Raw genomic sequence first — 22,813 nt, 5'->3', positions numbered from 1 at the left:
GCGGGTAAAGGCACTTCTGCCCCGCAAGTCTGACTTTCTAGATGCCATGAGTTAAAGGTTTTACCCTCTGGAAAAGCTGGGACCAGCAGGTGGCAGCCCAGGGCTGTGTAGGTGCTGTGCGTTTCACCACGCAACCGCCGCTAGCTCTTAAGTATCTCCAACTTCTCTCTCCCCTCCACCCACAGGTCCTCGCCTAGGAGGCAGCCGCGGTATCCATCAAAACAGAATAGTCCTACCTAGCAGGTTCCAATATGAGTTTCCCCAGTAAGACTACGAGCGCACCGAAAACAACCGGCAAAGTGAGTTTTCTGCAATTCTTCTTTACCCCAAGAGCGCAACCAGACCGCGAAATCGATAAATCTCTATATCGGCATTCTGGAAGGGTTTGGGAGCCCAGCCAAGTGGGAAAAAGTTGGGCATTCCTCTTGGGTTCCCCAGCTTTCTGGAGGCGCCGGGCATCGGTGGCACGCGCGCCGGAGATGCGGACCCGCGCGAGGAAACTGTTCTTGGAGGGTTACCTCGTAAAGGCGGGCGGGATTTTCTCGCGTGGTCCTCTGGGAGGGGGCAAATGACTTTGACAAGCAGTTCAGGGGCGGGGGTGGGGTTAACCGGGCGGTTTCCATAGCGCCTGGGGCGTGGGGGACAAATGCACCCCGCAAACTGTGGCGAAACAACTGGGCTGCTGGGCCGCCGGGCCGCGGGGCGGGAGAAGGCGGGAGAAGGCGGGAGGGAGGGGAGGCGGAGTGGGGGGGGGTAGGGGAAGCCTGGCCGGACGGGGGCGGGGCGGTCACGTGCGCCCTAGGGGCGAGGCCCCACGCCCGCCCAGGAGAACAGAGTCCGGAGAAGTGGCTGCGTTAGGAGCTCTTTCCTGGACCCAGGGACAGAACGTGAGCAGAACGCCGTAGAAATCAAGGCACCGCGGCCAGGACGGGGCTGAGGCGTCTGCAGCTGGCCTGGGGGCAACGGTCGGGGACAGTGGGCCCCACGGAAAAGTGAGAGCAGAAGCTTGGAGGTGAGCATTGGGAGTTGTAGCGAAACCAGCGAGAGTATACAGATGTTCTCTACACCAAAGTTCAAATTTAAGGGAGTCTTTTATTCAAAGCCAGTGACTACAGGGAGACCTAAGTCCGCATTGTGGCCCTGAACACAGTTTAAAGTTAGCTTTTTTTTTTTTTAGTATTTTTTATTTATTCATTTTAGAGAGGGGGGTGGGTTGGGAGCAGGAAGCATCAATTCCCATATGTGTGAGACAAGCCCAGATTTCGAACTGGCGACCTCAGCGTTTCCACTGCGTCACCACAGGTCAGGCAGTTTGAAGTTAGCTTTTAAAGACAAAATTAATGGGGAGGAGGGGAAGCCTAGAAGTAAAACAAAGCAGTTGAAACAAGCTCTTTTACAATGCTTATCTATAGGATTAATTCAGGGAGAAACATTCTGGGAACGTCTGCAACTTTGTGGAACTATCCCAAGGCCACAGCCTGGGAAACCAGCCTCAAGGCCAGGGGTAGGGAGTCTTTTAGGAAAAGTAAGTTCTGCTGAAAGTTTTTTTGTTTTAAAGAAAGTAAGTTCTGCTAAAAGTTACTTATGCTAAGAGCCTTTCTTTTCTACATTTATTTCATGGAGGTCACACAGGACTGGGTCTCCGTTTCTTCTGGGGCAGACCTGGACAACTGCCTGGTCAGCTTTAAGGGACCAGCAAAGTTACTGTTCCTTAAAACTGCTGGAGTTCTCAGCACCTGTCCAGGGCTCCAGAAGAAGCCGTGCTCATGGTGGATGAAGATCCCAACCTGGCGGAGCACGATGGCAGCACCCCCGAGCAGGAGTCTGCGCTCCAGACCGACCCCGGCCTCTCCGCTCATCTCGGCGTCTCGGCTCATCCGGGCATCTCCACTCATCTCAGCGTCTCAGCCCATCCCAGCGTCTCGGCCCATCCCAGCGTCTCCTTCCACCCCAGTGTCTCTGCGAACCCCAGCAGTTCAGCTTTAGCTGGTAACTTGGCCCAACCTGGTATCTCAGGCCCTGAGGAACTCAGTGTGATCAAAGTGAGCAAGCGCCGTTGGGTGGTGGTCCTGGTGTTTAGCTGCTACTCCATGTGCAACGCCTTCCAGTGGATCCAGTATAGCTCCATCAATAACATCTTCACGCACTTCTACGGGGTCAGTGCCTTTGCCATCGACTGGCTGTCCATGTGCTACATGCTGACCTATATCCCTTTACTACTGCCGGTGGCCTGGATGCTCGAGAAATTTGGCCTGCGCACCATCGCCCTCACCGGCTCAGCCCTCAACTGCCTGGGGGCCTGGGTGAAGTTGGGCAGCCTGAAGCCACATCTCTTCCCAGTCACTATGCTGGGCCAGGTCATCTGCGCCATGGCGCAGGTTTTCATCCTGGGCATGCCCTCCCGCATTGCGTCCGTCTGGTTTGGTGCTAATGAAGTTTCAACAGCCTGCTCCATAGCTGTCTTTGGCAATCAGGTAGGTATAAAGGGGTTTGTGGGTGTTCAGAGAAATGGGCATCGTGTCATTGTGGGACTGAGTGTGTTAGATTGTATCTAACTGTACTTAACTGTGTGGGAGACTAATTTTCTGACTTCAACTCTGTGACTGGGTGACTTTCTGGCTGGGTGTGATTGATGGGTGTGAGTGAGTGGTTATGATTGGGTGACTGTGTAAGGGAAGTGCAGGAGAGACTAAAGGAGGGGATCTTTTCTCCCATCCAGGTACTAGCCAGGCCCGACCCTGCTTAGCTTCTGAGATCAGATGAGATCGGGTGCCTTCAGGGTGATAGTGCTGTTGATGGAGGGGACCTTTTCTTTGACCCCCAATTTTTCCTGCCCCCAGCAGAAAGCATGCTTTTGAAACATACGATGTTTTTATGATTTCATCCTGAAACTGTCAGTCCACCAGCTTAGATCTTTCACTTCAGGAATGTTTTCCTTTCTCGGGGAGCCGCTCTAGGGCATCAGACTATTCTGGTACCAACAGAGTTTAGCAGGTGTTTTTAGTCTGACCAACCAGCTTTCCTAGAGTGCAGCGTCTCCTGTACTACCCAGAATCACAGAGCAGTGCCCTGGTCGCATTTGGCACTGTTCTTACCGTCTTTTATACAGAGCTAGAGTCAGGACAGTGGGAACAATGCTTTGTGCCAAACTCCTTCCCTCGGGTTTAGAGCCAAGTTAAGCAGGATGGAGTAGAAATCTCATTCTCAATTTCCAAAGACTAGAAACCTTGTAAAGGCCTGGAAAAGCTCATCTTTTAATACCTCTCTTTCCTTCTTTTTAAAAGAAGCATCTCAAATTCTTTGCATCTCAATGTGGTTATGACCCAGAAAGTTGGGCATGTTGTGAGTCTGATTGTCTTCTCCAGAATATTTAAAGCGGATTATATATGGGTTTCTTCTTTCTCTGGACCTCTGCATCCCGGGCTCACTGCTTCCCAAGCACACTTGTTGTGTCTATGTCTTTAAAGAATACCAGGAACTTTTAGTTCATATAGGCCTGTTTTCTCTTACCTCCTGATGGCATTTAGAAAATTTAACCTTTTATTTAGGAATTTCTCACATAGGTCAGACATTCCCAAAACTCCTGTAAGGGCAAATTTTTATTCTCTTCATCTTCACTACCAGGAAGTTGACTTGAGTTTTTCCAAGCCAGTAATTCCTGCCACTTGGGTAATAGTGTAAGCAATCAATGAAAACAAACAGGCCTTCTGTAGCACGCAAACAGGCAACATACAATCCTTCACCCAGTTTTGTTGTGTTTTTCACCTATAGGTTGGAATGTTCTGAAGATTGAATTGATTGGGAGGTTTGGGGGGGTGAAACAAGATGTGTCTTGTTCGGGGCAACTGAAAAAACAGGTCTTGAGGGTGACATTTACTGATGCCAGCGTCTGTGTGACTGGGTTTTAACCTCCCCATTGCAGCCCCACTGGTGGATTTGACATTATTGGATTTTTCCTTTACTGGAGGGTAAAGCAGGGGGTTGGGGGTCAAGGTCAGCACATTTCAAGCTTCCAGAGAGATAAATCTCCCCATTTGCAGTAGAGCCCTTTACAGACAAGGCCTCGGCAATCCTGAACCCTCTGGGCAGGGCAGAACTAGCTGGGAGCAAACCCTCAGGGGTCCGGTGAGATCAGAGAATCCGGCACTTGCTCGGTTAACCGTGAGGGTAAACTAAGAGGCTTCTAGACCCTTCCTCACGCACCTGTGAGGGAACTTAACACCAGATAGATCTTTAAAACTTAGTAAGAATAGTTATTCATTCACCACCCCTACTCCCCACCCAGGCCAGAAAGTGCTTAGAATTTTGCATTTTAAAACAATGCCCTGGCAGGATAGCTTACTTGGTTAGAGCATTTGTCCCCTAAGCCAAAGCCGGTTCAGTCCCCAGTCTGGGCGCATATGTGAATAGAGAGATAGATGTAGATGTTCCTGTCTCTCTCTCCTTTACTCTCTTGCTAAATTCAATAAATTTAAAAAAATAAATAAATAATATAAACACACTGACAGTGTTCAGGGTGGGGCAAAAGTGGGTTTACAGTTGTTCCTATGGAAAAGAATACAATAATTACTGAATAGTAATTACAAGAATAAACTCTGTGCTTTGCATACTCTCAACTGTAAACCTACTTTTGCTCCACCCTGTAGATTTGTATCCTGAAGGGGCATCCATTTAGTTTTTGCTCTTTTAAGCTCAACCCACTGTGCTAAGTTCAAAACCAAAACATTATGGAAAAGCTAAATTGCTTCTGCTTCCTCACACAGAGAGGCATATGTCCTAACCTTTCTGAGTTAAGAATGATTGAGTGGAGGAGAAATATTAACGAAGCACCTTGAGCTTTGCTGCTTAGAAAAACGACTCCACAAAGCTGTTGAACAGATCTTAAATGTCATTCTCCAGAATAATTCTTCATGGCCTGCACACTTGACACTGATCAGCAAAACCCCTGTATCCTGTTAATTCCGACCCCTCTCTTCTAGTGCGGCTTCTGTGCTCCACACATGCACCAGCCCCTGCTTGCATCCAGTTCAACATTCATTCATTCATTCATCCATTCAACAAGCGTCTACCTATGTGAGGGAGGAAGAAAAGTTCTTCTCCCCTTCTAGGTTCTTTCAGCTGGCTTAATAATGAGATCAACATGAGACAGATGAACGAGAAGAAAACACCAAGTACATATGGCAACCCCACATACACGAGAGGTTCGTAGACAGAAAGGTAAAATGAGGTTTATAAAACATCTCGAGCCAAGGACTAAAATAAGATGCCTTGGGGCTTGAGCAGGAAAGGGAAGGTCATTCTCAGGACAATAAGAAGAGTAGCCTGACCAGGCGGTGGCGCAGTAGATAGAGTGTCGGACTGGGATGCGGAGGACCCCAGGTTTGAGACCCCAGGGTCACCAGCTTGAGCGCAGGCTCATCTGGTTTGAGCAAAAAGTTCACCAGCTTGGACCCAAGGTTGCTGGCTCTAGCAAGGGATTACTCGGTCTGCTGAAGGCCCACGGTCAAGACACATATGAGAGAGCAATCAATGAACAACTAAGGTGTCGCAACACGCAACGAGAAACTAATGATTGATGCTTCTCATTCATCTCTCTCCGTTCCTGTCTGTCTGTCCCTGTCTATCTCTGCCTCTGTAAAAAAACCCAAAAACCAAAAAACAAACAAAAAAAAGAAGAGTGGATGTTCGGTAATTAGAAGTTTGCTTTGCTCTTTAGATGGATCATCAGGGTTATTTCTGCTAATAACTTTTATTATGGACACGGCTCCCAATTTAAATTCTCCTAGTTAGTTAAGGGAGAGGAAGAAGTTTCTTCTGCATCTGCAGGGCCTCAATGCTTTCAGCTCAAAACAATCCATATGCCAAAGTAGCCTGTCTTGGGGAGGCCTCTTTTGAGCCTCTTCACCTAACAATGACCCGTTTGCCTAATGCTGTGCTGAGGCTGCAGACATAACCCCTGCCCTTATAGTTCTCACACCAGATTTTTATTGTACCAGGCTGCAAGATTCAGATTTTTTTTTTAAGTGAGAGGAGGGGAGATAGACAGACTCTTACATGCACCCTGACAGGGATCCACCCAATAATCCCTGTCTGGGGCCGATGCTCGAATCAGCCAAGCTATTTTTTAGTGCCTGAGGCTGATGTGCTTGGACCAGCCGAACCATCCTCAGTGCCCAGGGATGATGCTCGAACCAGTTGAGCTACTGGCTGTGGGAGGGGAAGAGAGAGAGAAGGGGGAAAGGGAGGGGAAGAAAAGCAGATGGTCGCTCTTCTTGTGTGCCTTGACCAGGGATTGAACCTAGGATGTCTGCATGTCAGGCTGACGCTCTATCCACTGAACCAACCGGCCAGGGCCAGGTATTTTTTTTTTTTTAAATAGCAAAACTGATCAGAGTATAAAGGATCAATGTTCAGTTCTCCACGAGGATTTTACATCCTCTTTGCCTAATTGCTATGGGAAAACAAGGGGGAGGGAGCTAAATATCAAACACCGATTGTGTGCCAGGCACTTTTTCACCCTTTATTTAATTGTTCAGTGCTGTGGGGTAGGTGAGGAAATTGAGACAGGTAAAGGGGGCAACCTTAGTCAGGACCCTTCAGTGATTGAGTGGCAAAAGGGAGATTTGAACCCATTCTACCTCCAAAGCGCATGTCGATAATTGGCCAGCATTGAGTCTTCACATAGATAAAGCATTAAAAAAGGGGGGGGGGCAGGATTCTGAGGTTCAGATTTTGCCCATCATGACTCAAGGGTTGCAGGAGGTGAAAAGTGCCCCGCAGTTTCCTCTAGAATCTGAGAGCCTAGCTCCAGTCTTCTGAAGTCCCCCGTATTAGTATTGCCACCCCCACTGCCGCACTGCAAACTGCTAATGAGTTGGAGCTGCTGCTCTGAACTCAGTGCGGGAGGCCCTGGAAGGTGGGGTGGGCCCGAGGCTCCGGGAAGAAGGAACTGGGAAATCCTGAGCTGAGATGAGAGGAGGGAAGGAGGCTCAGACTGCAGCCCTGGCTCTTGCTCGTTTAGTTAGTTTGTATTTTTAGCAACATTTACTCCATTGCTTCAAGGGAAAATGATCTGTGTGGGGTTTTGAGTGATGTGGGCACTTTCTTTTTTTATATAGCTTTCAAATTATAAGAGGAAGTTTATTTCGAAAGTTACAGAGGTAGTAGCAGCGAGCCAGCTGGGCTGGGTAGGCTCAGGAAACAAGTTCTAGATGCAGAAGAAAGGTCCTTGGAATTTAGGAAAAAGGCAAAGGTAATGTGCCTGGGGGTGGGGGGAATAGGGGGCAGGGGAAGGCGTGGGCGTGCTCCCGAGAGGGAGAGTGCACCGTGTGAACACGCTGTTACTGAGCAGGAGTTGGAAGAAAGCCTGTGTTAGAGTCTGGTGATAGTTTGGTGGTCCAGGATGAGGGAGATGTGGGAGCTGAAAGAAATCTTCAACTCAGCTCTAACTCCCCCACACCCCCACCAGTGAGGAGCTTCCAGCACCCGGAAGGGAAGGGACTTCCTCAAGAACTCTTGGACGGCTCAGAGCACAGCGCCACCCAGTAACAGAGTAGAATCAGTTTGCATTCCAGGCAAGAAAAATCCAGTTACCTTACAAACTCAGTTCTTGGAGCCACAGGGGAAGGGAGTCTCTGAATACACAGACCTTGCTCAGTTTCCCCTAGTTTACTGTAATTCCCTCATGCATCTAACCTGTCATATTCATCCACGGCTGTTCCCTCATCATCAAACCTGGCATAAAAACACACAGGCAGGTCTAACTGTTTCCTTATTTTCTTTTTTTGGAAATTAAGAGCAAGTAAATTTTTATTTTTTTAAAATTGATTTTTGAGAGAGAGAAGAAGGGAGAGAGAAAATTCATTCATTGGTTGATGATTTTTTTTTTCTTTTTCTTTTTTTTCTTTCATTTTTCTGAAGCTGGAAACAGGGAGAGACAGTCAGACAGACTCCCGCATGCGCCCGACCGGGATCCACCCGGCACGCCCACCATGGGGCAACGCACTGCCCCCCAGGGGGCGATGCTCTGCCCATCCTGGGCGTCGCCATGTTGCGACCAGAGCCACTCTAGCGCCTGAGGCAGAGGCCACAGAGCCATCCCCAGCGCCCAGGCCATCTTTGCTCCAATGGAGCCTTGGCTGCGGGAGGGGAAGAGAGAGACAGAGAGGAAAGCACGGCGGAGGGGTGGAGAAGCAAATGGGCGCTTCTCCTGTGTGCCCTGGCCGGGAATCAAACCCGGGTCCTCCGCACGCTAGGCCGACGCTCTACCGCTGAGCCAACCGGCCAGGGCATGATTTTTTTTTTTTTGAGAGAGAGGAAGGGAAGGAAGCGTCAACTCATAGTTGCGTCACTTTAGTTGTTCATTAATTGCTTCTTATAAATGCCTTGACTGGGGGCTCCAGCCAAGTCAATGACCCCTTGCTCAAGCCAGCAACCTTGGGCTTCAAGCCAGTGACCTTTGGGCTCAAGCCAGCGACCTTGGATCATGTTGATGTTCCCACACTCAAGCTGGCAATGTTAGGGTTTCGAACCTGGGACCTCAGTGTCCCGGGTAGATGCTCTATTCACTGAGCTACCACTGGTCAGGCCATTGGTTGATTCTTGTGTCTTCCCTGACCAGGGATCAAACCCACAACCTTGGGGCATTGGGATGACATTTTAACCAACTGAGCTACCTGGCTTTAGGACCTCTTCCATTGATTGTTACTGTGAAGGCACACAGAGTGCCTGCCCACGTGGCTGACCACTTTCTGGCCTCCCCTTATGCACTAGAAGAGAGAAATAGGCAGGGACTGGGGAGCAGAACAAGGCTAGTGGTAGCCAAGATGAGAATGGCTGGGAGCCTCAAATGCTCATGGGAGCCGGGTCATATAGACGTGACATCGCAAAAGTGACTTTGGAGTGTGGTGGGACTACAGCAAACAGGAGAGCACATGTCCCATCTAAAGACAGCAGCTGCTTCAGCTCTCACCAGCCATTGCCATACAAAGCATGGTCCAGTGTTGTCAGATCTTTCTTTTCTTTATTTTTATTATTATTTTCTTAGATTTTATTTCTTTACTTTTGGAGAGAGGGGAGAGAGAGAGAGAGAGAAAGAGGGGGAGAAGCGGGAAACATCTGCTTATAGTAGCTGCTTCCTGTGTGTGCCTTGACAGGGCAAGCCCAGGATTCAAACTGGAGACCTCACAGTTCCAGGTCGTCGCTTTATCCACTGTGCCACCACAGGTCAGATAGATCTTCTCTTTACAGAGAAGACAGAAACCCAGAAAACTCAAAAAAAATTTTTTAAATTTGATTCATTTGAGAGAGAGAGAGAGATGGCTTTGTGGTTCTACTCATTCACACATTCATTGATTGATTCCTGCATGTGCCCTGACCAGGGAGCTAACCTGCAACCTTGGGATATCAGATTGATGCTCCAACCAACTGAGCTACCCGGGTGGGGCTGAAATCTGTTTTGTTTTCTTTTTTAATTGTGGTAAATTATACATAGCATAATGTTGTTCATTTTAGTTATTCATAAGTGTACAATTCAATGGCATTAAGTACACTTAACAATGTTTTGTAAACATTAACCACTATTTATATCCAAAACTTTTTCGTCTTCCCCAGGAACCCTCCCCACTAAACAACAGCTTCCCCCAGCCCCTCCCTGCCGCCCCTGGTTTCCTCCTCCTGCTTTCTGTCTCTGTGGATTTGCCTCTTCTAGATACGGCATAGAATCCTATTCTAGGATTCATATACGATTTGGCTTTCTGTGTCTGGTTTATGAAATCTGTTTTTTAAACGCTGATAACTAATTCAAAACTTAAAAATAACATTCTATGTTTGAGTCTGTGAGTCAGATAAAACTGCCCTGTTTGAGACTTCTGGGAGGAGGATCCTGAAAAACTGAATTTTGATTCTCCTTTTCCCTTCAGGGAAAGCATCCCCAGCGTGCAGGCAGGTGGAAATGAGCTCAGAGGCTAGCGGCTAGCAACTCTGGTGAGGAAACGAGGCATGTGCCTCCTGAAATGGTTGTCGCTGGGCTCACCATGGGCCTGGGTAAAAATACAGGTGCCTGGGCCGCCATGTGGACTTCCTTAACCGGACTCTCTAGGGGAGGGGCCCAGACTCCTGTATTTTCAACTGGTCTCCAAATTAGGACTAGTGATCAGAATTTTTTTTTCTCTGTATTTTTCTGAAGCCGGAAACAGGGAGAGACAGTCAGACAGACTCCCGCATGCGCCCAACCGGGATCCACCCGGCACACCCACCAGGGGGCGATGCTCTGCCCCTCCGGGGCGTCGCTCTGCTGCGACCAGAGCCACTGTAGCGCCTGGGGCAGAGGCCAAGGAGCCATCCCCAGCGCCCGGGCCATCTTTGCTCCAATGGAGCCTCGGCTGCGGGAGGGGAAGAGAGAGACAGAGAGGGAGGAGAGGGGGAGGGGTGGAGAAGCAGATGGGCGCTTCTCCTGTGTGCCCTGGCCGGGAATCGAACCCGGGACCTCTGCACGCCAGGCCGACGCTCTACCACTGAGCCAACCGGCCAGGGCCAGAATTTTTTTTTTTTTAATAATAGGTAACTCTTTTTCTTAATTTAAAATTTTTCTTAAGACTGTATTTATTTTAGAGAGCATAGGGGGAGAGAGAGAGAGAGAGACAGAGAGAGACAGAGAGAGAGAGAAGAGTGGGGGAGGAGCAAAAAAGCATCAACTCCCATATGTGCCTTGATCAGGCAAGCCCAGGGGTTTCAAACTGGTGACCTCAGCGTTCCAGGAAGACGCTTGAACCACTGTGCCACCACAGGTCAGGCATGATCAGAATTTTTGAAATTACCAAGAGGGAGGACCAGCACATCATGGGAAAGCACCATCTTGCCTGCAGCCATGTTCCTGTCAGGGTGACTTACTGCGTGCTTGCTGTGTGCTGGTCCTGTGTCCAGGCGGAAGCAGTTGGGAACTTCAGACTGAGGGAACAGGCTGGGCTGGGGTTGGGGGCTCATCATTCTGATTCACTTAGGGTTCTGAAAATGTACTGAAAACCCTGGGTGGAGGTGGGGAGGAGGGGGAGTTCGTGATGGAATGTGAGGTGGAACCATTTCAGATGTTCCTAATCCTTTGTCTCTGTGAATTTCTTGTCTGCACTGGAGGAGGTTGGGGGACTGTTTCCGCTTTGTCTGTCTGTCTTCCAGCTGCCCACTAATTCCGTGCAACCAAGTCTGAGTCTTCAGTTTAGCATTCCAGGTCCCCTGCTCCCTCCGCATTCCTATCCAGGCTGCCTCTTGTTCCCTCCCGTCCTCCTCTCTCAGCTCTGATAGCTTCTTAATGATCTCTGTGAAGATACCCTGCTTGGGGACTAAGCCTCACGCAGTGAGTGATGTTAACAAGATGGTGGATGGTGGATGGTAAATCCAGACCCTCACTCCCCCACAGAAACATTAAACAAATTAGGACCTGGCTGAAATAACTTTCTTATAGGAGCTCTGGAAATCAAAGACCTATAGCAACCAAGCAAATGCTCAACCAAGAAAAAAATCACAATCAAAATGGTAGGAAATTTCATGGCCTTTTTACTTAGACTTGCCCTTCTTCCTTCCCATGATTCTTTTTTTCTTTCCTTCCTTCCTTCCTTCTTTTCTTTTCTTCTTTTTTTCTTTCCTTTTTCCTTCCTCCCTCCCTCCTTCCCTCCCTCCCTCCCTCCTTCCCTCCCTCCCTCCCTCCTTCCCTTCCTCCCTCCCTCCCTCCCTCCCTTTCTCCTTCTTTACTTCCTACTTCCTTCTTTCTTCCTTGTGAGAGAAGAAGAGAGAGAAAGAGAAACATCAACTCGTTCCATTTAGTTGTGCCACTGATTGCTTCTCATACGTGCCCTGAATGGGAATCAAGCTGAGGCCCTCAGAATTGAGCATTGAGGTGACACCCTCTGGATTGGCGACCCCGGGCATGATCTTGCAACCCTGGGATTGAACAGGCAATGTCAGTGCTCCAGGACGGTGCTCTATCCATTGTGCCACCGGCCATGGCCCAGATTTGCAGTGTTTTAACCCAATTGTATTTCTATACACTAATAATAAACAATCCAAAAAGGAAATTAAGGCCCTGGCCAGATAATTTAGTTGGTTTGAACATTGTCCCAGTATGCCAAGGTTGTGGGTTTGATTCTTAGTCAGGGCACACACAAGAATCAACCAATGAATTCATAAATAAGTGGAACAATAAATTGATGTTTCTCTCTCTCTTTCTCTCTCTCTTCCTCTCTTACCCTGCCCCCTCTTATCTCCCTTCCTCTCTTTCTAAAATAAATTTTAAAAAAGGAAATTAAGAAGATAATTCCATTTATACTAGCATAGAAAATACTTATAAATAAATTTAACCAGGGAGGTGAAAGATTTATACACTGAAAACTATAAAATGTTGCTGAAATAAATTAAAGATCTAAATAGCCCTGGCCAGATAGCTTGGTTGGTTGCAGCGTTGTCCTGAAGCACAGAGGTTGCTGGTTCGATCCCCAGTCAGGGCACATACCGGAACAGATTGATGTTCCTGTCTCTATCTCTCTCTTTTTTCTCTCTCTCTCCTTCCTTCTCTCCCTTCTTTTCTTTCTAAAATCAATAAAATAAACATTTTTTAAAAAAGACCTAAATAAATAGAAAGCCATCCTGTGTTCATGGATTGGAAGATCCAATATTGCTAAGGTCATACTCCCCAAAGCACTCCACTTCTCCAACACCAGCTGAGTGTCCTGTAATTCAGTGCAATTCTAACACTATTCAGAGTCAGCACAGACCCCACAAGTTAAGGGCTCCATTCCACAAGACTGCCTCCCCATAAGACACCATTTGCAAATCCCAGGGGCATAGTATAATTCTATACTTCTGATTAACTATAAATTGGGGATTCCCATGACCCCTACTCAGGTTCTGTAATTAGCTAGAATGGCTTAAATAACTCCGGTAACATCTTAATGTACATTTACTGGTTTATCATAAAGGATACAACTCGGGAACAGCCAAATGGAGCAGATACAGGGCAAGGTATGGGGTAGAAGCACCCTACCAGCACTTTGATGGGATGTGTTCACCAACCTGAAAAGCTCACTGAATGTCTTTGTCCAAGAATGTTTACAAAGCTTAATTTCCAGCTCCCTTCTCCTCAGAGGTGGGCGGAGGGGTGGGATTGAAAGTTCTCAAACTTTAGTCACCAGCCTTCTGGTGACCCCTTTCATCCTGAGGCTAACTAAGTGACCTTGCTAGCTTACACTCAGATGTGATGGAAAGGGGCTCCTTATGAACAGCGGTGGGATTCAAATAATTCAACAACTGGTTCTCTGCATGAATGACCTTTTTAAGTGTAAAAAAAACCCCACGATATGCCGAAAGGTAGTTTATTATTTCATGCATTTAATACTTAGACAAGAACAATAAAAGACATACACCAAACTAGATTATGTCATATGAAGGAGTTTAAAAATAGTAATGAAAAATATTAAATAATACTCATAATATCTCAGGGTAATTTTGGGGGTAACACAAAGCTGAAACAAATGACAGCTTGTCACCCCCTGGTTGTTTGGCACTTTTTATGTTTTATGTTTGTTTACTGAAGTAATAAACATGAGGTAATTAAAATGGAGTATTTCATCAAAGGTATAACGAGTTTTATGAAATGAATAAATAAATATTACAAGCATAGTTCCATCAAATCTTTTTCACCTATAGATGGAATGAACATTACTACGGGCACTTAGAGTACGCTGTTGTGCAGATGAACGTTAAAGGAGAGTAAAGAATGTCAATTTGTGATTTTCACATTGGGCAGCTGCCCAGGCTCCCACCTTAGAGACAACCCTGATGACAACTGCCATTGTAACAACTGGTACACCAAACTAAGCAAAAAATTAGGTATCGGTTCTGCCAAACTGGTGTGAACTGGCTGAATCCCACCACCGCTTCTGAATAACAAAAGACACCCCTGTCACTCAGGAAATTCCAAATATTTTCAGAGCACTGTGACTAGAACTGAGACAACCACCAAATATATTCTTATTGTACCTCAGGTACCTAGAGTAGTCAGATTCTACTCTAGAAAGTAGAATGGTGGTGGCCAGGGGTGGGGGAAGAGAAAGATGGGAAGTTATTGTTTAAGGGATAGGCCCTGGCCGGTTGGCTCAGTGGTAGAGCATCGGCCTGGTGTGCAGAAGTCCCGGGTTCGATTCCTGGCCAGGGCACACAGGAGAAGCGCCCATCTGCTTCTCCACCCCTCCCCCTCTCCTTCCTCTCTGTCTCTCTCTTCCCCTCCCGCAGCCGAGGCTCCATTGGAGCAAAGATGGCCTGGGTGCTGGGGATGGCTCCTTGGCCTCTGCCCCAGGCGCTAGAGTGGCTCTAGTCGCGACAGAGCGACGCCCCGGAGGGGCAGAGCATCGTCCCCTGGTGGGCAGAGCGTTGCCCCTGGTGGGCGTGCCGGGTGGATCCCGGTCGGGCGCATGCGGGAGTCTGTCTGACTGTCTCTCCCCGTTTCCAGCTTCAGAAAAAAAATACAAAAAAAAAAAAAAAAATTTAAAAAAAGGGATACCCAGTCAGTTTAGGAAGATGAAAAAAGCGGAGATGGGTGGAGAGGATGGTTGTTCAATAATGTGAATGTACTTAATACCACTGAACTGTCCAGTTAAAAATGGTTAAAATGGTACATTTTATACTGTGTATATTTTGCTACCATCGCCAACCCCTCCCCTCCCCAGAGCCCCCACTGCCTGTGAGGTGCTCCCTTCTGGCTGGGTGCTGCTCACCAGCTGTCATCTCCACAGCCTCTCTGCTTGCTGAGTTGACTTGGGTGCTGGCCTTTGATTCTGGTGGTTTGTGTTTCTCCCTCTTCCTCATCTCTTCTGTCCTCTTTACCTCCTCCCCACCTCCTCTTCTGACTGAATGGGAAACTTGTCCAAGGGATAGAACCTTGAGACATCTCTCCTCCATCTCAGGACTCTGGGATAGGTGTCTGCAGATGGATGGACAAATTATTAAACAGGCTCCCATTTCCTGAAAGGAATTAAGATGGCAGTCAGTCAACTAAGAGCTCAGATGGCTGCAGAAAGGGGTTATGACTCAGTCTTATTCTTTCAGTGGAAAGAGCTATAGGTCCTTACTGTGTGCCTAAACTGTGCCAGACCCAAGGTCGTTGAGGACACCATGTAGATCCACCTCTGCTGTGTACTCTCGGATACATCCCTTAACTTCTCTCAGTTTTGACTTCTTCTCTTGTAAGATGGAGGTAATGTTGCCTCCTGCAAAAGGTAGAGGAGAGGACAATGAGTGGAGGGCCCTTAGCAGGCAGAGCGGATCAGATAAGAAGTAGGGAATGAAGAACAAATGCTGTCTGTCTGCAGTAGAGGTGTCCTGTCTGCAGGGGCTCCTGATCAAGGAGAGGCCAACACTTAATTGCTCATAATATATACCGTGTAGCAGGCTCAAGGATTTGTGTGCGCAGGGCGTTAAGGGGTCACAGGTTGTGGGAGGGCACACCCCAGTGCGAGTGCAGTGGAGAGGAAGCCGGACAGCTCCCCTGAGGCGGTGATGGTAATAGTTCTTCATGAGTGAAGTGACCAGGTGTAGGGTGCATAGGAGAGGGTGGGCCGTTCCAGAAAGTTTCTAGGCAGTATCTGATGGCGACTGGTCCCTCCAAAGAGCTACACAACCAAAAACTGTGCAGGCGCTAGGAGATGGTAGGAGATGGTGGCAGTTTCCAAGTGTGCCGTTGACGAGGCCTGTTGTCTGCGGGGAAGACTTTGGGGTCTCTGGGATGACGTCGATACTAAGCCAACCCCAAACCCCACGTATCATTTCATAGTCTCACAAATCTAAGACTCTGCTGAAGGACGTGGGCGCTGAGGCTTATCAGGGGGACACAGCTGTTTTCCCCCGTCTGGTTCTTGATCTTCCTCCAGCCATGCTGTTAACAGGATGTCCTTCCCTGGACTTCAGCTGCCCCCAACCGCCAACATCAAAGAGCCCCGAGGGGACTGCAGGATGGCGAGGGTGGGGGCACCATCGGGGATGAGGAACCACAGCATTCAGGTGGAAGTTGGTGTTTCTTCTCCTTTTGCATTCTCTGTCTTCTGACTTCTGTCCAGTACCATTCCCATACTTAATTCAAGAGAGCCACTCTCCGTGGTTCTCCAGGACCAAGGACCTCTTCCTTTGCTGAGTCATTCAGAGCTGGGATGGCATCCTCCAGGTTCTTCTGCTGTCTGACCTCATGAGGTCTTTCCTTCTTTTTCTTTTTTTAAAGTGAGAGGAGGGGAGATAGATGATGCTGAATCAACTGAACTATTTTTTAGTGCCTGAGGCTGATGCTTGGACCAACAAGCTATCAGGGCCGTGGCCAACACTTGAACCAGTCGAGCCACTGGCTGTGGGAGGAGAAGAGGGAGAGAAGGGGGAGAGATGGGGGAGAGAAGCAGATGGTTGCTTCTTTTGTATGCCTTGACCAGGAATCGAACCTGGGATATCCATACTCTAGGCCAATGCTCTTTCCACTGAGACCACCGGCCAAGGCTGGCATCTTCCCTTTTTCATGTGGCACTAAAGCATTAGCTCAGCTTCTTCCTCCAACACAATTCAAGATGAGGCCTTGCCCCAGCGTGAAGCCAGGTAGCAGCAGCACCATCTATGTTTGCTGAAGGGGGAGATGGGGGCCGGGGCTGGATTTCACTTGCTACCAACTTCTTGAAACTAGACAGTGTGTCTCAGAACGCCATGGTGGAGCAGTGTTTGCTTTGGCTTCTATCCCATCTGATTCCTTCTCTAGAGAGGAGAACACAAGCCCCCTTCAGTTCCAGGAGACCACTTTTGATTGAACAACTCTGCTCACCCCAGAAGGGAGGGGCACTGAAGTTGAAGCAAGTTTGGGGCTTTTTCTCCTTTTCTACATTCTCCTCTGCCCTAGCATTCCCGACTTATGCCCAAATTCCTGTGTTAACATAGCTGGCTGTCCCTCAGTGGCTCTGGAGCAGCTCTCTCTGTGCACGAGGCCAGGGAGCTTATGTTATGATGTCCAGTGGCTCTGGGGTCGGTAGGAAGTAATCAATCATCATGTCAAAGCAGGGCCATCCCAATGGGCTGTTTGTTTGGATGGTCGCTGCCCCTCGAGCAATCTGCACTTCTTCAGACCTTTGTCCCAGGCTTCCTGTTTGGTGCTGGACATCTTTTGGAGCCGCTCAATGAGCTCATTCAAGACCTGTTTCTTCTCCACCGAGGACCAAGGCAGTAGCATGCACCTCTCCCACACCCTCCCTACATAGGACGCTCTGGGAACCCAGCCGCTGAGAAGTATCTCTTGATTTCTCTCTTTGGGGCAGTCCTCAGTTGTTGTTTTTTTTTTTTTTTTAATTTTTCTACATTTTAGCGAGAGAGGAAAGGAGAGAGAAAGAGAGACAGGAACATCTATCTGTTCCTGTACGTGCCCTGACCAGGGATCGAACCAGCAACCTCTGTGCTTCAGGATGATGTTCCAGTCGACTGAGCTATCCGACCAGGGCAGTCCTCAGTTGTTTTTAAGTGTGGTCCACGAACCTGCAGCACCAGAACTACCTGGTGCTCATTAAAAATGCAGATTCCTGGGCACCAGAGCAGATCCAAGGAATTAGCCTCTCTGGGTGGGGCTCAGGAACCTGTGGTTTTGCTTCTCCGCCAGGAAATTCTGATGTCCCCTAAAGTCTGAGAGCTCCAGTGTGGAAGCCATGGAACCTGGACCTGGCTCTGCTGGCCGCTGGGTCCGGGGCCTCCAGCAGGGTACCAGCCCTCTTTGGGCATCAGCTTATCCGTAACGAGAAAGCCTGTCTCAGAGGGCACCAGCAAGGGTAATTGAAGAGGTCTGATATAAGCCCACCACAAACAGTTACTGAATCCACACCGGTGCTCGTACTCGCTGCCTAACTCGGCTACTGAAGCATCCTTCCTCTCTCTAGAATCTAGCGACTCTCTTTCATCTCAGCTGCCATCCCTAGAGTGTTTTGCCGACCAATCCTCCTCTCATTTGTTACACCCTGGAAACTTAGGCAGACCCACCTGTCCACTCTCTGCTGGTGAGTGAGGTTGAGTCCAGGCCACCACCCTTCTAGGTCGAGGTCAGCCCTCCCGAGACCTCGCTGCTAGTGCACTCACTAGGAGAGACCATTCCTGGCACCCGGGGGCACTGAGAACGTTTCGGGGGAGGGAGGGAAGGTGGATGACTGGTCTTCTGGTTTTGTGCTTTTTGAGGCATTATCTTCTCATTGCTGAAGGAAGATTCCAGAGCATTTTCTGTGATTGCCATATCCTTAGGGGGGTGAGGGTGAGGGTAGGGAAAGAATGCAGCTTGATGATCCAACTCTCTTACTAATCTCTCTCACCTTTTATGCAGAACTGGTTGTCCTGAGATAATCCCCTCCACCTACCCCTTCACTTCTTAAAGCCTTTGAAGCCTGTTCTCCGGGAGCAGCAGGTGGTAGAGCTTCTCCCTCTTGATGGCTGGCTGAGCTGTGGGTGGGGCCTGGGAACATCAGGGGTCCCTATTTCTCTGCACCCACTTCCTCTCCTCTAGCTCCTCACTAGCCTCCTCTTTGTGGAGTGTCACTGTCCGGGTCACCGAGAGACAGTGCCAGCCTGAGGCTTGCTATTTGGCCTTGGGACAGTCATTTTGAAAGTCTCTTGCTTTATCTGTGAAGTGAGGACAGTCCTTGCTAACATTTGATTCTCTGAAGGCTGTGTGTGTGTGTCTGTGTTGTGGGATGGGGGGAGTAAGTTGTGTTCTCAGGGCCCAGATCACTGGCTGGAAGTGTGTTTGGGCACTTACAGGGACACTGACATCCCCTCTCATTGGACTGTCTCTGACTCACTGTTCAGGAAGAACTTCGATAAGAGGTGCAGAGTAAATAGGTTATTCTTTTGAGAGTTTGTTTGAACCAGACTGAGGACATGCCGGGAAGCGAGATCTCAGATAAAGCCAGAGAATGAGTTTTGCAATTCTGTCTGTACATTTCATATTAAGGAGGGAGTCTAAGGCAGACTTCATGAAGGCGGGGGAAAAGCAGGCTGTGCAAGATCGTTAACAATGTGATGTGCTCCCCGGAGGGTGGTTATGCTTCCTGGGTCTCTGAGAAAGAGGATTACAATGGCATTTCAAAGGTGTGTTAACCTAGATGCTGGAGAACAATGGATAGGGCTTGCTTAAGGCAAAGCTAAACCTTCATAAGTCTGGGCATGACTCTACCATGACCTGTCCAGTTTGGACTTTATGATCAGATCACACAGAGATCAGATTTATTAAAGATCCTGTTTTGTCCACAATCTCCTCAGACCCTGGATCATTCCTGAGTCTCAGGTCATGTCTCCTTGGGACATGTGTCTGCTCACTGCTTTGTGTCTCAGCAAGGTTCTGTGGGAAGAGAGCAGGGCTAGGATGGGACTATCAGAAACCCCGATGTTTGTTACCACTGACTGACTGTGATTTCAGCACGTTGTTTAAGCTCAGTTATGAGAGGGAGAAAACAGCCGCTTAGGGCTCTGTTGCCTCAACAACCGCTTAGGGCTGTTGCCTCGTCTGTACTTTGGCCACCCCGCTATTAGCTCACTGGATGGTTTGGCGTGCTAGTTTTATATGCTGGATGTGCCGTGTCCCGGAAACTGAAATACTGTGTGTAAATGCTAGCTTTTAAGTGCCCTTAAAAAAAAAAAAAAAGACTCTGGACTTGCCCCATGACGGTCAGAGACTGAAAGGGCTTCCCTATACACAAATCATGTCCTATCTGTCCCGTGAGGTGCAATCTTGGAGCAGGGACCGCACCTCCATTTATAGGGCCCAGCGTTCTTACCTTGACAGTCAGCTCTTTGTTTCAGAAGCAGCCCTGGTCATCCTGGCTGGAGCAGCCCCTCTCCCAGAGCTGGGCGCCAGAGCATCCCCACTGATTCTATCCCTTTGAGCTGAGCCATGCCATGGCTCCAGGAGTCCTGTGGGCATTCTGATTTTTTATTTTATTTATTTATTTTTTTGATTCCAAGAAGGGCCTAGGATGGCTCCCTACTTCATGGAGGAAAGTGGGAGGTGGCGGCCTAGTGCAGAACAGATTCAGTCCCTGCCATCAGGAGATAGGCCCAGGATTGAGAAGTGTTATTCTGAGGGCCTGCTGCTCCCAGCCTTACTACACAGGTGGCAGTAGTCAGTCAGTGGTAACAAATGGGACAGGTGAGGCTCAGACAGTCCTTGTGAAGATGTTGTGTTTTCTCTTCTGAGTTTCTCTCTCTCTCCTTAGGAAAGAAGGTAGGTACCATATTACTTGCCTCAGGAATGCCTAGCCCTGAGTTATTATGCCCTGCCACAAAAATCCATGATCTTTACTAGGGTGGCTCCAGCTTGGGCCAGGTCTCTGTCCCTTGCAAATAACCCACACAGGCCCCTGCCCCGTTGTTAGCGGACTGAAGGGGTCTGGTTGCCTTGGCACATCAAAGCCCGATGAGACACAAATAGGAGTTTGCAGTCAGTAAGGGTTTATTAAGGAGATGGTGTTAAGCCCAGAGTCACAGGTAGCTAACGCTCAAAGACCCGGCTCCCCCATGGCTTCCGGGAGATGGATTATGTAGAAAAGTAATCATTATTCAGTGAGTACAGGAGTCTGGAGGGTGGTCTCTGCTGACTGGATGGTGCTAGTGTAGGGAGGAATTGATCATCGCATTTGGTCCTCTCTTCAACCATGGGTTGTTCTGTCCAGCTTTGCAAGGACTTGTTTTGTGGTATTATTCTGCTTTCCTGGCTCTGGAGCTAAAACACAACGGAGGCCAAGATATTGTCTTTAGTTTGATTGAAAACTCTGTTTTTATAGTCAATAGATCCAGGACCTTGTTCCCAAGACGACCGGAGGCTGACCAGAACTGCACTGTCCTGAGTGCTGCATGATTAATGATTAAGCAAGGGAGAGGGCAGTGGGTCAGTCAGGGCACTCCATGAGTTTGGTCGAAGGAAAAAAATCAAAATAAAGAGCAAATTAAAGAAAATAAGGTTCCTGCGTGGTTATACCATCCAATCTTGGTCTTTCTTTGACCTGCTTGTCCTGGGTTTTATCCCCCTCCATCCAGGGTCTCTGAGTCTCCCCAGTTGACAGCAGGAAGTGTGACAAATGAGAGTCCGTGACTGAAGGCTGTCATCCCCGTGGCCTGTCTGTCTCATGAAGGACACGTAGGATTAGTAGCCACACCCTCCATTCATAGGACTTAGCGCTCTTACCTTTACTGTCAGTTCTTGGGAGCTAAGGTTTTTTGTTTGTTTGTTTTTGAGCCAATGCATTATTGTCTTGATTTGTTTTTTAAACAAGTATTTATTGAGCATCTGCTCAGTGCCGAGCAACATTCTAAGCTCTGGGGACGCAGCCATGAATGGGAAAGAAAAGATCCCTGTGTTCACATTTAAAGGAAGAGAGATTAGACTTTAAAGCAGTCACTTGTGTAGTGACTAATGGTGAAAATGGCAGGACAAGGAAGAGGAAGGTGACTTCGGAGCAGGATATTGGGAAATGTTTTTGTGTAAATAGGTTCCTGGATAACTCCCTAAGTTACAGGGCCAGATTTGATGTGCTGCTTTCTTGGGGTGGTGTTAGATATGGGTGACTAATAGTTTTCCTCCTGCAAGGTTTATTTATTTATTTATTGTATTTTTTTGAAGTTGGAAACGGGGAGGCAGTCAGACAGACTCCCGCATGCACCCAACCTGGATCCACTCAGCATGCCCAACAGGGGGCGATGCTCTGTCCATCTGGGGCGTTGCTCTGTTGCAACCAGAGCCATTCTAGCGCCTGAGGCAGAGGCCACAGAGCCATCCTCAGTGCCCGGGCACACTTTGCTCCATTGGAACCTTGGCTGCAGGAGGGGAAGAGAGAGACAGAGAGGAAGGAGAGGGGGAGGGGTGGAGAAGCAGATGGGCGCTTCTCCTGTGTGCCCTGGCTGGGAATTGAACCCGGGACTCCTGCATGCCAGGCCAACGCTCTACCACTGAGCTAACTGGCCAGGGCTATTATATATTTTTTAAGACTATTCATTTTAGAGAGAGAAGAGAGGGAGAGAGAGAGAGAAGGGGGGGAGGAGCAGGAGGCATCAACTCCCATATGTGCCTTGACTGGGCAAGCCCAGGGTGTTGAACTGGTAACCTCAGCATTCCAGGTCGATGCTTTGTCCACTGCGCCACCACAGGTCAGGCCCTGGTATGAGGTTTAGATTTGTTTTTCCTTTTCACATTTCTCTTTGGAATCATGAGGCAGGGTTAGTTCACTTATGAAGTTGGTATCCTAAGAAAAAGCTACATGGGGTCTGACCAGGCGGTGGCGCAGTGGATAGAGCATTGGACTGGGATGCCAAGGACCCAGGTTCGAGACCCCGAGGTCGCCAGCTTGAGCGCAGGCTCATCTGGTTTGAGCATAGCTTACCAGCTTGGACCCAACATCGCTGGCTTGACCAAGGGGGTTACTCTGTCTGCTGAAGGCCCGTGGTCAAGGCACATATGAGAAAGCAATCAATGAAAACTAAGGTGTCGCAATGAAAAACTAATGATTGATGCTTCTCATCTCTCTCCATTCCTGTCTGTCTGTCCCTATCTATCCCTCTCTCTGACTCTCTCTCTGTCTCTGTAAACAAACAAACAAACAAACAAACTATATGGCAGGGGTCGGAAAACTTTTTGGCTGAGAGAGCCATGATCGCCACATATTTTAAAATGTAATTCCATGAGAGCCATACAACGACCCATGTACGTTATGCATTATTCAATAAAAATTTGGTGTTGTCCCAGAGGACAGCTTTGATTGGCTCCAGCCACCCGCAA

General features: G+C 48.5%; 1 protein-coding gene across 1 annotated transcript in view; it reads left to right on the top strand.

Moving 5' to 3' along the window:
* The first annotated feature begins 821 nt into the window (after positions 1 to 821).
* FLVCR2 (FLVCR choline and putative heme transporter 2) overlaps positions 822 to 22,813 on the top strand; it is a 61,148-nt gene continuing 39,156 nt past the window's right edge. The window contains exons 1-2 of the mRNA XM_066342226.1: positions 822 to 1,012; positions 1,624 to 2,474. Of these exons, the coding sequence (XP_066198323.1) occupies positions 1,767 to 2,474 (708 nt within the window). The 5' untranslated portion in view covers positions 822 to 1,012; positions 1,624 to 1,766. The remainder of the gene's footprint in view (positions 1,013 to 1,623; positions 2,475 to 22,813) is intronic.

This window comes from Saccopteryx leptura, chromosome 6 (genome assembly GCF_036850995.1).
Source record: "Saccopteryx leptura isolate mSacLep1 chromosome 6, mSacLep1_pri_phased_curated, whole genome shotgun sequence".
NCBI lineage: Eukaryota > Metazoa > Chordata > Mammalia > Chiroptera > Emballonuridae > Saccopteryx > Saccopteryx leptura.
Note: the sequence above shows the minus strand (reverse complement) of the source record. Positions and strands in the feature narration are given on the sequence as shown.